The following is a 16,686-nucleotide window of genomic DNA, read 5'->3' as shown; positions in this document are numbered from 1 at the left end:
CAGTGAAGCAAACACAGCCAGTAATTTCTCTGGTTCCTTACAGCAGTTACTTCAGACAGTAGGACTTAAAATAAGGACAGTTTACCAGCAATAGCTGCATCTCTTCCTTTCCGATGCTGACAGAAGCACAGAACTTGTGCTGAGCTTTGCAGATGAAGTTTATAGCTGTAGCTTGCTGTGGATGGAAGCTACAAGAACCGAGAGAAATACTGGTTCCTAGAAACAGTTTCCTTTCTGCAACACAGCCCTGAGTTATTCCATACATATCGGGGGCAGGCCAGATCACAGGCATCTGAAAACAAAATACATATATTTAACAAGCCCTCAGCAGAACATCCTTTTTCTACAACACAAGCAACAGCACCTGTACAAAATGACAGAATCTTACAGTATAATCTACTACTACATTAACTGCTTTTACTTCCCCAACACTGCAAATATGCAACTTCCAAAGACACCAGCACTATGGGGGCTCTACTAGGCACAGAGCCTGCCCAAGTATGTGTTCAGCACACAATACACAACTGCACACAACAGACAGAACCCCAGCACAGCAGGGCACAGCAGTATTTGGAAATGGTTAAGAGCGTAATGCTATCTACCTACTACTGCTTGTTTGACCCTGGCAGCCCTAACTCAGGACTTTCAGTGTAGGATTCTCTTCTTCCTTTGCCCTCAGCAGGCTTTATGGTACACTCTGTCTGAAAAGAATTAGAAAAAAAACCCAAACCATTACAAAGGTAAGGAGAACAGAGCACTACAATCATCAGAGCAAACCTTCAGTTTCACAGAAGTAAAAAAAAATAAAAACCCCACAACAAAACAGTCTAGACATGACTAATTTAAAGCCTTGTCAATACACAACAGCTGAATGAAATCTTCTCCTTATCAGTGTCCTGAGTACACTAACAGACCACTCTTGTTCTGATCAGCCTCACCTGGGGCTTCCACACCCACTCTTTGCCCATAGGCCCAGAAGCTCCACTTAAGCTCACGCCTGGGTCTCTAGTGCTTGCCTGTCCTATTTTGTGGGTGTAGCTGTTTCAAGTCTCATCTCCAATCTTACCTCCTTGATACCCTCAAACTCATGTCGTAACTAACCTTGTCCCCAATTCCTTCTCTAGCTCAATCTTACAGACAGTCCCTTTAGATGCATGGTGTTACTTTTGCCCTAGCCCTTCTGGCACTCTCTCCCTTTGTTCCTGAATAGATTCCTCATGTGGCTCCTAGACCTGCTTTACTGCTCACCTTTCCTGGGAGTACCAATGAATCTTGTCAGCATTTGGCTCTGCCTGCTGTGTTTAGGCTACGTGGGACTGCACCCTGTTGGTGAGGACACTGCCATCACTAAGGCTGCCCACAGCTGCTGGTTTCTTCTCCTTCGTTGAGCCGCTCTGCTCCCTGCTATTCTCCTTCCAGTGACCATATTTAAAATGGATTACAACTAGGAGTAACTGACACGGGGAGGAAGGGGCGTAAGTGAAGTCTTCCACTGCCGCATGCAGGCTCCCGAGTTTCCTTGCAGAGACTGCCCCAGGTTCCCACCTCCTCTCCGCTGCGGGCCCTAAGCCTGCTTCTGCACCGGCCCTCCCGCCCTGTTTGCTGCGTTCACTCAGGCGCGCACGCCGCCATCGGGCGGGGCCTTTCCAAGCGCTCTCACAGCGAGAGGGATGGCCCTGCCTCCCGGGTCCCCCCCCTCCGGGAGCCCTTCCCACCCGCCCCGCCAGTAGGCCGCTCCTCCGCGCCCGGCAGTTCCTCTCACGGCACCCAACATGGCGGCGGGGGCGGAGCCGGGGAGCACGTCGGTGCGTGGCGTGGCGCGGCGCAGTGCGCGCGCCTGCGCGGCGGCACGTGGCGGCGGCGGGCAGCATGGCGGAGTGGCGTGCGGTGCCCAGCGACCTCTTCCCCTTCGTGCTCGCCTTCCTGCGCGAGAACCGCTTCGAGGCCGCCGCGCGCGCCTTCGCCAAGGAAGCGGCGGCGGTGAGCGGGGCGGGAGGGGGCCGGACGGGGCCGGACCGACCGACCGACTGACTGACTGATGGGGAGGCGGTGGGGAGCGGGGGGGGCCGGACGACCGACCGACCGACCCGGGGTAGCGGAGAGGGGGGAGCGGGGCAGGGCGGGCTGAGTGACCGACGGAGGGTTCGAGGGGGTCTGACTGACTGACCGACCGACCGACCGACCGACCGATGGCGGGGCGGCGGTGAGGGGGGCGGGAGCTGACTGGCTGACCGACTGACTGACCGACCGCCGCGGCCTCTCTCTTGCTGCAGAAGGAGCAGGACCCCAACGCCGCGTCCCTCCTGGACATTTTCAGCTACTGGTTGAAGTAAGTGTCCCTCCGGCGGCGGGGCCGCGCTTACCGGGCCCGGGGAGGGGTGGGGGGGTGTCTGCGTTGCCCTGCCGGGCTCCCTCCGGTGCCAGCCGCCGTCCGGCCGTCGCCTCGTAAAGTCCCCAGCTCGGCCTTTCTCCCGCTAGGTCTCCGGCGGCCAAGAAGAGAAAGCTGGTTCCCAACGGCCCGCAGGCGAAGAGGAAACCGCCCTCCAGCAGCGATGACAGCTCCAGCGAGGAGGACGAGACGCCCCCAGCCAAGAAACCAGGTGGGGTTTGTGAGCAGCACTGCGGTGGGCTGGGGTTGTGTCTGACATTGGCTCCTCACCTGGATGTGGAGCTCAGCTTCAGCGGCTCGTTTGAGGAACTTCAGCAGCTATTGAGGACTAGATTTATATTGACTGATATTGTTTCTGGCAGGTCTTTTGCCGATGGCAGGTAGGGTATGCTCATCATAGATAAGGGTGATCTCTTCATCCAGTGGTAATTTAAGTCCATCGGGGTTTGCATCCACTAGAAGGTTTCAGCCATTTGGTTTATCTCTTTTGGCTGAGGCTGGTGAAGGCATTGGGCTGTATTGAATTTTGAAGGTGCTATTGAAGTAGCACCTTTGTTACCTTACCTGTATTGAGATTCTGCTTTCCAAACACTCACTGATAGGGTATCTCGGCAGGGTTATTCCTACTTGCTTCAGCACATTCAAATTGTATGTTGATTTAAACATTGAGTGAAATTGGGTTTTGAGTGCATGTGGTTTGGGCTGATACTCTCCTCCTACCTCATGAATTTTTTCTGTGCTGTTTTCCAGGGACTCTCCGTTTCATTGAGAGCTTTAAAGAACGGTTTCTCATCTTGGTATTGTAGGAAAACCGATTCAGGGTTCATAAAAAGCTTTCATATTTGTTAAAATATACATAACTTGACAAAACTCCTGCATGGCTAGCATTTATCAGGCTCTTCTGTGTATTGGTGGGCACCGCGATCTGTTTGATGAAGGGCAGTTGTAGGCAGTATTCTTGAGTTCCAGAGAAATGTTAAGCATCCTTACTCACCTGCTTCTTGTGTGAGGTCACTACCCTCCTTCCTCTCAAGCCTGTGTCCTGGTGCTACCAAAAATATGTCCCTCCACTTCAGTTTGTATGTGGTGAACAGTTCCTGGCATTGTTCATACATCTCGCCTTAATCATGGTGTATGCAGGTTTGTGTGTATCTAGCACCAGATTGCGGAGAGAAGGAGTAGACAGGGAGAGACACAGACAGAAATCTGGTCTTCAACTTGAGCCATCATAAAGCTAAATTTGGACTTAGGTCTGACTTTGATAGGGACAGTTGCAAATATAACTTGAGGCAAAATGGTTTCTTTTGCTCCACGTTATTAAAAAGCAATCAGTAACCAGGAAGAGTAGATTTAGCTCAAACGTGTTAAGCAAAATGTCTGGAAGCTTAACACAACATCACAGTGGTTCTCTTTGAAAGCCTGTGCTTGTTCAGTGGGTTTTTGTAAGCTGGAAGCTGTGGAGACCCAGTTAATGTTATCTCAGTTTGAGGGGACACATGCCTTACGGGGGTGTTCTTTTTAATGATAGAAGCCTGCACTTAAATGTGTATGTGACAAAGATAAAATCTAGAATTTATTTTACCCTCTTGCCTACCCATTTTGGAGTCTGCTGCTGTACCCTGCTCAAGAAACAAAGTCAGTCATGGTTTAATGTATCCTTTTGCCCTGATACCCACTAGTGCATAGGTACATGAAAGTTTGAATTAACTTAACATCAATGTGTGCTGTCCCTTATTTGCAGCTAAAGCAGCAGCTGTGCCCAAGGCAAAAGCAGTTCCTCCAGCCAAGAAGGCCGAGAGCAGCAGCGAGGACTCCAGTGATGATTCAGACTCAGAGGAGGAGAAGCAGCCAGCAAAGGTCAGCTTTTCTTTCCAGCCTCTTCAATGCACGTTTGACAGTGATGGATAATAACAAAATTGACCAGCAGAATTCTCTCTGAAATTGGGCTCTTTTTTCCTGAACTGTGAAGTGCCTCAACTGCCACAGGTGCAATGTCAGAAGACATTTTTGTAGTGGACAACGTGCCACTTGGACTGGTCCTGTGAAAAATTAGTTTAATGTCCAGCACTCACTTTGTTTCATATCCAGATCTGCTCCTTGCTTTTATCCTAAGACTGTCAGGGCTTACTTTTTTGCAGGGAAAGATTTAGTTACAATCACTAAAATAAATTTGATCTCTTTCTACATATACATGTATATATAAAAAGAGAATCTTCTCTTTCCTTTTTCTTGTTGCAGTCGTGGTCTTGAGAAGGGCCAGAGGGAAAAATGATGTTAGTGTACGCTAGAGGAGGGTAACCAGAGTTGCATCTTCAAACTAGTGTGATCTGGAGAAGGAAGAGCGCAGTGCCAGCCCCAGAGCGGCCCCCGTTTGAGGAGGCAGAACTGGAGACAGAGGTGCAAAGGAAGTCTCCCATGGGCCGCTGTGAGGTTTCCCAGAGCAAAATTGTTATCCAGGGGTTTTCAGACCTTAACCATTAGCCAGTGGTGTCTTCAAGTCAAAATGGTAACCTCTGTGAAAGACAGCTGTTTATACTCTGTGTAGATGTGTCCCACTCATTTAACCTCTTTTTCTTTTCATGTCTACAAGGGCTAATCAGTTTTCCCTCCCATTGTTTAGAAAGGCGCAAAACCCGTGGTGAAGCCAGCTGGAAGCAAAATCCAGCCTCAGAAGAAAGCGGAGAGTTCCAGCTCTGACTCAAGCAGCTCAGAGGAAGAAGCACCAAAGAAACAGCCACCAAAACCAGCAACACCTAAATCTGGTACCTCTTATTGTGTATCATGAGTCAAAGTACAAAAAAGCCAGGGGAGGAGTGATGGGGGATGCAAAGGCATATGCATTAACACAGCAGTCTGAAAATCTGCTGTCAGTGTCATTTGCACTCCAGTCTGGTCTGCTTCTGTCATGGAAGAGGTGTAGAACTGATAGCAAATAAAACATCTGGTCCCAAATGCTGCATTGTTTGTATAAGTAGCTGTAATCAGCAACCTTAACTGCTTAAGTTGTACTTTTGCCAGTGTCTTCCCTCAAAGAGCAGGGAGGATCTTTACTTAGCCTTTAGTCCTGGAACTTCAATGAGCTAGAATGGACAGTTATCCGAAAACTTTCTCTAAGCTTGCAGTAGGATAAAACAACAGTTCTGCAGTTACTACCTTAATCTGCCCTATTGGTTTCCTGTGCTGCTTTTCTTTCTATGATACTTCATGCTGAATCTAATTAGCCCTCATCTACCATAGCATATTTTTCTAAGGTCCCTTTTCATTTATCTCAAAAGGAAGTAAAGTTGCCCTGGTGGCCACCACGGTGGTGAATGGAAAAGCAGCAAGTAGTAGCAGCAGTAGTGAAGATTCGGATGAGGAAAAGGCTGCACCGAAGAAGGTAAATTAGACCATAAAAAACTTCCTGAACGCTGTAGAAGTCTAGCAACTGGGTGTGTCTCTGTCTTGCAGGGACTGTGAAATATGTAGAGAAAGCACAGACCACACAGATGCTGAGCCCAGCGTTTGTGGGTCTTATGCTTCCCTCTCCTTTGTACAGTGGAATTATGTGTTCTAGCACCTCTCTGTGCACTGGCTTTCTTCCCTAATACTTCCTTACTGCTTCCTCTGGTCCTTCCTTTTGTAGGAAAACATCTCATTGTGTCATAACCGTATCATAGTGTCCATTATATGTTTGCTTTTGCATGACTCTTTTATGCTTAGCTATCTCTAACTCCCTAGTTTTCCACTAGGGAATGTTCAAAAGTATTTTCTGCAACACAAAAATAATCCTAGTTGTGTTTAATCAAGTGGCAGTTGCTACCATTTCAGTTAGTTCTGCGCCCCTTGGTCAGAGGAGCCCCTCATTAGGGATTCATGCAGCAGAAAACAACAGCAGAATAGCCAGAAAGATCGTGATGCTCATGTGTTTCCTAAAATTTGCATTTGAGAATCTTCATTAATCTTTCTCCCTTTGTCTTCAAAACTTGCTCTGTTAAGTGAGGCGTAGAGTTAAACAAGATCTACATCCAGTTGTTCCCACAAGATTTTTGTAATTTCTTTTTTAATGTGTGTTTCTTCCCTTTTTGTGATAAGGCTGTTCCCAAGAAATCACCTCTGCCAAAACCTGCAGCCACTCAAGCATGTCCAGGGAAAAACAAACGTGCCAAGGAAAGTTCCAGTAGCGAGGACTCATCTGACAGCTCAGACGATGAAAAGCAACCTGCAAAACAGAAACCGAAGTCTGGTAAGTACTAAATACCATTGCTGCAATGTGGGAGGATGCTTTCCGCTAGTCCCGCTGTCCCAGCAGAAGCATGTGCAGGGCACAGGCATGTCTTGCTGCACACAAGGTTCCAGGTGGTGCCTGCGGTGGTATTGTGAACCAGAAATACAGCAGCTCTTTTCATGTGTGCTGTTGGGGCTGAGCTTACAATTCTGCTTCTCCTTCAATGAAGGGATGGGGAGTGAGAGAGATTGTGGCAGACTCTGCTTGGTTTGCTGCATGTCTTCTATTTGATTAGCTTTTAAGTACATTCTTGCAGGTTTTCTGTCCGCCAGGATTTGGGAATTAATTTGCCAGTGCTTTGGTTATTCTGTAGCTGCAGCAATTTAAGCTTTTTCAGGGTTTTTTTGTGAAATATCCAGGGCTGTTTAGTTGCAATCCAGCTGATGGGTTAAATGGGCCTGTGTTCAATATAGTATAGTGCTTTTAGGATTCCAGTAGAGAGCTGATCTAAATGGAGGATTTGAGAAGGCAGTAAATGAAAACACTCAAGAGTTGACATCTCTCTTTTTTTTTTTTTTCTGGAAAAGTTTCGCAACATAAGCTCCCATTCTTCTAAAATGCAGATAAAACTTCTGCAGAGATGGTTGGGTCAACTGAACCCCAAGTGGAGAGTTAAACTCACAGTAGAAAGGGGAGGTAGCAGTGGGGTGGGTGTAACCCTTCAAATTATAAGCTAGTATCTTTGATTGTGGTTACAAATATCTCATGTACTGCTCGCATTATCATGCAGGCATCTGAATGTTGTGTCTGTCTTCATAGGTCAGTACAGTGCTGTACCACCTCCTCAAGCTACGCAGACAAAGAAGAGCATTGCCAAGGCTCCTGCAAAAAAAGCTGAGAGCAGCGACTCTTCAGACAGTAGTGATGAGGCAGAACAGGCGCCCCCAAAGGGAGGAGCAGGTATGTTGTGAGAAGAGGAGGCTGCAGAGGAAGTACCACATGGAGAGGTTTTGGCAATGTCTTGGTTTCCTTGAAAAAGCCATTTGACTTTGTTCTGTGTTGCTGTTTGCTTCTCTGGAAGCTTCTGAGTAATTTGAAGGCATCCCAAGCAATACTATGTACAACCTGTGGATCCAAACTGTGTGCAGGTTGGATTACTTTGGATGTATTGGTTTGAAAAGTTACCGGCATCCAGTTTAGCGGGAATAAGTCCATTACTACAGTTGGCCAGGTCCTTTCTTGGCTTCAGATGTGCTGGCTGAATGGCTGATGCACTAAGAACGGAGCTTTTTCACATTATCATGGTTTAACCCCAGCCAGAACTAGGAGAATGCAGCTGCTTGCTCACTCTCCCCACGGCAGGATGGGGAAGATAATCAGAAGGGTAAAATGGAGAAAACACGTGGGTTGAGATAAAGACAGTTTAATAAGTAAAGCAAAAGCTGCGCATGCGAGCAAAGCAAAACAAGGAGTTCATTCACTACTTCCCATTGGCAGGCAGGTGTTCAGCCATCTCAAGGAAAGCAGCTTTCCACACATACGGTTACTTGGGAAGACAAAGAGCGTAACTCTGAATGTCCCCCATTTCTTTCGTCTTCCCCCAGCTTTATATACTGAGCATGACATCCTATGGTATGGAATACTCCTTTGGTCAGTTGGCGTCAGCTGTCCTGGCTGTGTCTCCTCACAAAATTTTGTGCACTGCCAGCCTAGTCGCTGGCAGGGTAGCATGCAGAGCAAAAAAAGGCCTTTGCTGCTTAGCAGCAACCGAAAACATGAGTGCGTGTGCTGTCAACAGTATTCCCATCCCAAACCCAAAACAGCACTATACCAGCTGCTAGTAAGAAAAGCAACACCATCCCAGCTGAAACCACAACACACATCTGGAAAGGGTTGGATCTTGGGACAAAGGTTTGGTGTGGATGTGGCCTATTAATTTTAAACTTGCTTTTGCAGGCAAAGCAGTAGTAGCTAAAAAAACACCTGGTCCCCAAAACAAAGCTGTGACTACCAAGAAGGCTGAATCCAGTTCTGACAGCGACTCAGGTAATTCAAGGAATAAAGTTTTGATTTATTTTTTTTTTAATGTTAATGTTTTTATTGGCCAGGTTGCTCTGTAGTGGTGTTATCTGCTAAGGTCCTTACTGTATGAGCTTGAAAGCTTCCCACTCTCCATAGCTAACAAGGTGTGAAATTGAAAACCAGCAGCCTGTTATGCAGAGTGGAGTCTGACCGTGAGACGCCAATGAGACCATTGGCAAGTGCAAAAAGGTCTGCATGTTGCTGGATGGAAAGGGTGGGGCATCGTGTATCAGGTTTCTCCAGGAAGGTTAATGGTTACACTTTTTGAGAATCTGTGTCGTTAGATTTTTGGTTACTGTTATCCCATTGTGTTTGGGAGAAGCCTACAAAATAAAAAATGTTATCTCCTTACCAAGTTCAAAATAGACTCAAAAGTTGCCTTCTAATCTGACCTTAGAAATGGGGGCAGTGTGCTTTGTATCTTCTGTTGATCGGGTTTAAGGTTTGCAATGCCGTATTTCCCATGTAAGTTCCTGATGTGCTACATTTCCCCTCCAAGTTCAAGGTGCTCCTGTTGTATATCTCAACATCTCCAGTGCCACGGCAGGGACTGTGGGTGGCAACTGGCTATCTATCTGCAGACAGCCAGCACTAGACTGTGTGACCCTTCAACGGGTGGCAGGAGTTCCATTTTCTGTTTTTGTTGCCTGGTTCCTCACAAATGGACAAGGTTTTGATTACCGTTATTAAAGTGTTCAGAAATGGTGGAATAGATCACACTTGACATTCGGGATTGTTGTGACACACAATATAAAGGCATAATTGTATGCAGGAGTCTCCAGTCCATCCTCAGACTGCTGCTAGACACATCTGACAGAAGAAATGGAAAACTAAAATGAGATACTGTGCTGTTGCTGCCTCACTTCCCCTGCTTTGTCAGTTTTATTGCCTAATTTCTTGCCTGTTCTTTGATCTTTACCACATAGCTTCTTGATGTTTCTTCTCCCTGAGTTTGTTCTTGGTGATGCTTGTACTTTTTCTCCAATCCCTTATTCTGTACCTTTTCTCCTACATTATTCTCCAAATATCTGCTTCCTTGTGCAATGCATTAGCGAAGAACTTAAACTGCTTGTTTCCACTTCCTCCCAACAAAGAAGATAAGTGGAAAGATGAATGTTGTCCCCTGATCATTCAAGTGTTCATCAAATGCTGCTTATCACCAGTTATCTACTGGCTCAGCCTTGGGCCACAACCCATTTTTCTTTTCACTTCCCCATGAGTTATGTACATGTTATTACTAAAGTAATTTGCATCAGAAGCTTATTAACTTAAAGAACATCTTTTTTTTGTTTGTTTGTTTAGATTCTAGCTCTGAAGATGACAAGAAGAAGGTAGGGAGTAAGGTCCCAGCGAAACAACCTGTGATAAAGAATACTTCCAAACCAGCAAAAGTAGCTGTCAAGCCTGGACAAGCAAAGAAAGATTCCAGTTCCTCCTCAGATAGCTCAGGTACTGGGGTAGGAGAAAAGGAGAATTTCCACATGTACATTGTGCTCGCTCAGACCTCTGTGTTTGCAGGCAGGGTCTGAGGTTGCAGTTGGACAGGAATAGCCACTGCAGTGTTGTTTCAAGCAGCTAATGAAGTGCACTGTGTATCAACGTTGAATCTCCATGTGTACTTCATGTTGAAGGAATGGGGCTTAGCCTTGATTATTCTTTTCCTTTCCATTCTAGATTCTGATAGCTCTGACAAGAAGGCCCCTGTGAAGCCCACAACTAAAGCAGCAACACCTGCGACAAAGAAAACGCAAGCTGTCACAAAGAAAGCACAAAGTAGCTCTGATTCAGATAGCAGCTCCAGCAGCTCTGAGGATGAGAAGAAGAAGAAAGGCACTCCAGCTAAATTAGCTGGCAAAGTGAGTAAGCCAGTGTCCAAACCTTCTACCCCAGCTCCCAAAGCAGACACTTCTGACTCTGATAGCTCAAGCAGTGAAGAAGAAGAAAAGAAGCCAGCAGCGAAACCAGCCACCAAATCTACAGGGGCAGCAAAAGCAACTGGCAGGAAGAAGGCAGCTGCTTCTAGTAGTAGTAGCAGCAGCTCATCTGATAGTTCCAGTGAAGAGGATGAGAAGCCCAAAAAGGCAGGGAAAGGGGCACAGAACGGTTCCAAGACCACTGCCTCCGCAGAGAAAACAAAAACATCCACACCAGCAACAAACCACCTGAAGTCTAAGCCAGCTGGTGGCAGCAGTACCAGCAGCGAAGGCAGCTCTGAAGAAGAGACTGGAAAAGTCAATGGAGGTATTACCCACAGTCTGAGAAGTGGGTCTGTCGGGCAGTGTTACTGAGATAAGCATGAATGGGAGCCTTTCTTAAACAATATTCAGTCTAATCTCTATATGCTATTAGATGTTGCCATCTGGTGCAGTACTGAGAGGGAAGGGCTAGGTTTCATAGAATCATAGAATTGCCCAGGTTGGAATCAGATCATCTAGTCCAACCAGTTTGTGTGATCCTTTTTGTCTGTATTGTATGTCTGCTGGCAATGGAATTTGTGATAACATGAAGTACATTTCTGTACAGTTGTTGCCAATTGCTGTCTATGTGTGCACAAGATTGTTAGTGACAGCAAGGCAGGCTGCTGTAGGACTTTGTGTTGAGTGGGAGATCATGGATGATGCCCCAATGCACAACCTCAATCTTTATCCCTCCAGGAGGGAAACAACTTTGAATACACTAGTGATGGGTGCAAGTGCATATTCCTGTGACTCCAAGAACTGGCAAATTTTAACCAACGGAACTTTCTCAAGCGCATTAAATCATTAATATAGAGGTGCGCTATTCCACAAAATTGTCTTTATCCATTAGGACAGGATGGCAAAATCCTTCCTGACCCAGAATGGCTATTAGTGTCTGTTATAGCAGCCTGTTTTCTGGGTGAGGTATTGCAGGGACCAGTTCTCACACCTTTGTCAACACTGGGTTTGCATTCTGGGGGAGAGATGGCATTACCTTTCCCAACACTGCAGTTACTCCCTTTGAAGTTTTACTGCTATACATCTAACAGGCACAATCAGGAAGAAACAGAAGAGGAAAGATGTTCAGGAGCCAGAGACACCACACAGTAAAAAGGCAAAGATCAAAGCCAAAACACCACACACAGTTCCCAAGGTGAAACAGGTGAGTGAGGGTGAACTGTGGTGACTGGTGGGAGAGGCTTCTCTGCCTCCTGAACAAGTAGGCTTGTCTTGGGTTTTTTGGGGAGGTTGGGCCCACAGGATTATTTGTATTTTTGCTCCCTCTTCAAGCACTTGAACCTTGTCTGGAGAACCCTAGGGAGTGCACACATGTGCATTATATTATTCTGGCAAAGGCTGATTGTATATGCTTGCGCAGGAACATCCTTGAGCTGCCTGATCTGAAGAGGGGAAAGAATTATGAATGTGCGAAACACTTAAAAATTGAGGTGACATGAACAGGGCTCTATATTTGCAGGGCAGGGAGGAAAGGACATTATCACAAGGGAATATCATGCACATGTATGCGCTTACTGTATCTTATTTTCTTTAACAGCCAGCCTCTCCGTTCCGCCGCGTAAGGGAAGAAGAGATTGAGCTAGATGCCCGTGTTGCTGATAACTCATTTGAGGCAAAGGTATGGCTAGGTAGTGCCCAGAGTGGTAGTGCTTGGCCTCTGTAAGTACAGGTGGGCAGAGCAGCCTTGATGTGCTTGTGGGCAGTCTTTTTGGTGGAAACTTTTTCCACCAGGAGGTGCTGTTAGGAAGTGTGTGAGCACTGGCTGGAGGTGCGTGGGAGAGTGGTATCAGCTCCAGTGTTAATGTACTGGTGTTTGCTGGGTAGATTGAAGTGCAAAGCATTGCCTTTACTCTCTTGGGTACTGACCTGAATTTCTTTTTCCTCTCCCCCTTCATCCCTCACAGAAAGGAGCAGCTGGTGACTGGGGTGAGAAGGCTAACAATATCCTGAAATTCACCAAAGGCAAATCTTTCCGCCATGAGAAGACAAAGAAAAAACGAGGCAGCTACCGTGGGGGCACTATATCAACCCAAGTCAATTCCGTCAAGTTTGAAAGTGACTGAGAATGTTTCCTTGGGAATTCATAAACCATCTGCTCACCAGAATGGCTTGGATGGGCATGTGGACGTTATGGATGTGAAGCCTGCCTGGAATGCTACTTCCCCTAGCCCATTGTGGGACAGGCAGCTCCAGCATCAGGCTGTGGGAAAATGGTTGGATGTTTCCCCCTTTTATTTCTAATTCTGGTTTTTAGGCCCCTACTTTGGAACCGTCCTTGGGCTGGTGTTACTGGCACCACTAGGATGACCTCCAAGAGTTAAATTTTCTATGGTCTTATTTTAAAAGGCTGGCAGTCATTTCTCATTTTAGTTTCCTGCTCAGAAAGTAGTAGAAGAAAGAGAAATCATTCTCCTGTATCTTAACCTCCCACTTCTTTTTTCAGCCAGTTTAACTTGGATACCTGTGAAATGGCAAGTACTGTAACTTGCCTTTGGCTACTTACTATAACAGCAACAACTGATTTGAACCCTCTGGCTGTAATCCCCACCCCCACCTGACATTTCAAGTTCACAGTTGCAGTGTGACAGGGTTCTTTTTGGTTTCCTTCTCTTATGGTTTCACCTTGCAATAAATTCCTACCGTCCTCTTTCCACCCCTGTTGAGGCCAATAACCAGAGTACTTAGAGAAGCAGAGTCTAAATACACCTTAGTAGTTGAGTAACTGTATTGCTTGCAGTTGCAGTTGGGGGCTATTGTTAGAAAGACCAAGGTCGATAGTACTGCTGAGGCACTCCTGATAACGCTTTCATTGGGAACATGGCTGGGGAGTGGAGATGTGCAGAAACTTGACGGCATGGATGTTGTGACGTTTGGCTCAGCGGGAATGTGTAAGGAGGCAGAGGAGATAAAGCTCTCTTTTCTACCCAGCTCTGCTTTTTGCCGTATTTTTGTTTCAGAGGCTCCGACTGCATTGTGGCATTACTCCTTGTTCTCTCTGAACAGAAAACATAACAGCTTATGCTTACTCCCAGCAATGTGCCATGCGGCTTGTTAGGAGTGGAGATGAATGTATCATTAATGCCTTAAATTTCTTTTCTGCGTTGGACCGCTTGCTCTTTGAGCTGTTTTGCATCTGTTAAATCCCTCTCAGGAAGTAAAATATTGGTTTCCCCATAGCAGTAAGGCAAATAAAGCCTGGTGCTGTAAGGTTTGAAGTGTAGCTACAAGTGCAAGTTCAGTGTGGGGAGCCTCAAACAAGTTCAGTAACTTGCAGCCTAAACTGTGATTTCATGAGCAAGTGAGATAATGGCTTGGTGCTGGTGAGAGGAGGGCTTGCCTTCCTCCAGATGTGTGACTGCCTCATTTCTGGTGTAACTCACATCTGGTGGAAAATGGTTCCCCCCACTACTTTTTTCCCCTGGTAAGTGGGTTAAGTTAATTTTAGTTTGTGGAGCAGTCTGCTGAGCCCAGAGCCAGTAGGAGTTGAACAGCGGCAGTGCATGTTTGGGAAACGGGATAGAGGGCTGTGAGCACTGCTCACCCCATCTCATGAAACTGCCAGCCACCGAGAGAGGTTATGCAGGACCTCATTTCCATGTTTCCATTCCCTCCCTGAAGGGTGTCAATGAGAAGAGCCCTGTTGTTATAGGAAGCTACACTTGTGTGCAAAGCAGTGTCACCTAATTGAGGGTTGGATGAGACTTGATGAGCCACCCCCATATATGTGAGCTGCAACTAGTTCCAATGAGCATTTTTCAGGACTTCCCCTCTGGCTTGCACAATCTCAGTCTGGTGCCTGGATTCTAGGCTGCAGCGTTAAGGGGCCCAGGAGACCACGGTTATTACACGGAGTTAAAGGTTAGAGGCCAAAGGACGGTGGGAAGAGTATTTTGTGGTTGGGGATTTGAACATCATCTTGTTTGTGACTTGTCGTTTGCTCTCTTTTTTTTCTGCTTATCGGGAACTTACATTTGTAACTCTTACCCCCAAAACATAAAAGTTTTTTAAAAGTTTATTTTAAGTGTGAGCATACAAATGTCTTGGGGAAGTAAAGATTGCTGCCTTTGTAATCTGAGTGGATCTGATTGTTAAAGGCATGGAATAGCAGGTGGGATAAGGGAGGGTATCGGTGCTGAAGGTAATGTAGCACCATCTCTTGAATGGGTGAGTCAGGCTACATCTCTACAACCAGTTCTCTCCTCAGTTACATGCTTATGCGCGTGTAACACCTTCAGAACTGAATGGTGGCCTCTGCCGCTGGCTGTCAAGTGACTGCAACAAATTTGGAGAAAATGAGTGGAAGAATATTTACTTACACCAATCCTAACAGGCTGCTTGAGTCCCTTCATGCCAGAATTATCTCGTGAGGTCTCCAGTATTGCCACCATATTAGGAATATAACTTAAGTGGCACCATCCTATGGGAATAAGAAACAATAGGCATAACTGAAAAATTCTCTATGTACCTGGTTAAAACAAGTAATTTCTGTGTGCCCTGTGATCTCATCCTGCTCTGTCACCATGTGTACAGGAAAAAGACACTTACTAACAGGTAGGACCTGGTGAAGGTCTTGTGTGCTGTAATGCTTATTTTTACTCCTTGTGCTGTGCCTCTATGGAAGGGTTGAACAGAATCGCCAGATGGATTTGGCCACTAGGCGCTCCCTAACCAACACTGTCTGCCACGGCCTTCCACCGCAGACGTGATGTTGTGGGAGCAGATCTAACACACTCTGAAGTTTCTGCAGCAGATGCAAAGCATGTCATTAGTCTTGCTGGAGATCAGCACCTGACTGAGCAAGTGCAACGAGTGCTGGGGGAGGGAAATGCTTTGTGAGACTCAAAGCTACGTGCTCATCCGTGTGCTTGACACTTGGGGAAAAACTGCTCCCTTCACGAGCTTTTGGGGCTGCCAGGCAGGCTTAGCCTGCGTCTCTTCTGCCCTCCTGCTGGGAGGGAAACACCTCGTGGAGCGCTTCAGCTTTCGGCTTTCCCTGTGCAATTTCAGCTGTGGTTAATTCTGGAACTGGACTAACAGGACACCCCCCTCTGGTGTGTGCTGTACGCGTCCCTGACATTGTCCCTGTGCACCAGCCTTTCCATTTTGCTGTCCCGGCTGACGCGTCCCGCTCCCCTCCTCTCACAGAGCCCGCGGGGGGGGCGGTCCTGTCCCTGGGGGAGCCCCAGTAGGGTCCTTCACAGGCCACTGGAGAGATGCTTTGCCACCCTTTTAACGCGCTGTCCCGGCGGGAGACACAAGCGTGACTTCAGCTATCCCCCACGCTTCCCACCGCCCCGCAACCAGGCAGGCGCTGCCTCCCAGCGCGCTGCGGCTGCCGGAGCGGTGGGGGCGGCTCTCCGCGCTTCCCCTCCCGACCCTCCGATCCGGGCCGGGCCGGGCGGGGCGGACCGTGGGCCGGGGCAGCCCCGCCCGGCCCCGCCCGGCCCGAAAGGGGAAGGCGGAGGGGCGGAACCCGCTCCCCTCCCGCCGCCGCGCTTCTGCACCGCGACTCGGGCCGGGCTCTCGGCGGGACTGGCTGCAGGTGGGTGCCGGCACCGCTGCCGGCGGCTGGGAACGGGGACCGGGGAGCGCCCCGCCGGTGCGAGCGCGGCCAGGGGCTGCGGCGTCTGCCCCGCTGTCTGCTCGGCTGCCGCGCGGGGAGGAGGGTCCTTCGGTCCCTGGGTGTTCGCGGCGGCAGCGGGGTCACGGCGGGGCTCGGCGTGAGCTGCGGGTGCAGGCGGCGGCGGCGGCGGCCCCGGGAGCTGCGGGGCCGGTGGCGGTGGCGGTCCGGGTGAGCGGCGGAGCGCTGGGCTGAGCTTTCTGAGCTGCTGGCAGAGGTGTCCCGCTGCCCCGCGTCTGCCGGAAGGGTGAGAGGGGGACGGTCTGGGCTCCCAGCCTGGCCCTGGCGGGGCGCGGGTGAGAGCAGCCTGGGTGACTCCCACGGGGCTACTGAAGGGCACAAGTTAAGCATCAGCTTAACCCCGCAGGATCAGAGCCTTGGCACCTGAACAAATGTTCAAAGCGCTTTTGTG

At 48.2% G+C, this 16,686-nt stretch overlaps 1 protein-coding gene across 1 annotated transcript; it reads left to right on the top strand.

Moving 5' to 3' along the window:
- Positions 1–1,847: 1,847 nt before the first annotated feature.
- NOLC1 (nucleolar and coiled-body phosphoprotein 1) lies at positions 1,848–14,724 on the top strand. Its single transcript, XM_063339377.1, has 14 exons — positions 1,848–1,980; positions 2,274–2,329; positions 2,479–2,600; positions 4,131–4,246; positions 5,010–5,151; positions 5,665–5,768; positions 6,464–6,614; positions 7,416–7,556; positions 8,553–8,642; positions 9,981–10,127; positions 10,353–10,919; positions 11,686–11,798; positions 12,192–12,272; positions 12,559–14,724. Exons 1-14 carry the CDS (start codon positions 1,870–1,872, stop codon positions 12,715–12,717), a joined length of 2,100 nt encoding a protein of 699 aa, XP_063195447.1. The 5' UTR covers positions 1,848–1,869; the 3' UTR covers positions 12,718–14,724.
- Positions 14,725–16,686: the final 1,962 nt, after the last annotated feature.

Source organism: Chroicocephalus ridibundus, chromosome 6 (assembly GCF_963924245.1).
Source record: "Chroicocephalus ridibundus chromosome 6, bChrRid1.1, whole genome shotgun sequence".
NCBI classification, from domain to species: Eukaryota; Metazoa; Chordata; class Aves; order Charadriiformes; family Laridae; genus Chroicocephalus; species Chroicocephalus ridibundus.
This window is presented reverse-complemented; position numbering and strand designations above follow the sequence as displayed.

Bases quoted from the DNA above. Each gene is read 5' to 3' on its own strand.
- NOLC1 (XM_063339377.1), top strand. From the start codon at position 1,870: ATGGCGGAGTGGCGTGCGGTGCCCAGCGACCTCTTCCCCTTCGTGCTC. The intron at 5,769-6,463 runs GTAAATTAGACC...TTTTGTGATAAG, and splicing joins AAAAGGCTGCACCGAAGAAG to GCTGTTCCCAAGAAATCACC. The intron at 8,643-9,980 runs GTAATTCAAGGA...TTGTTTGTTTAG, and splicing joins CAGTTCTGACAGCGACTCAG to ATTCTAGCTCTGAAGATGAC.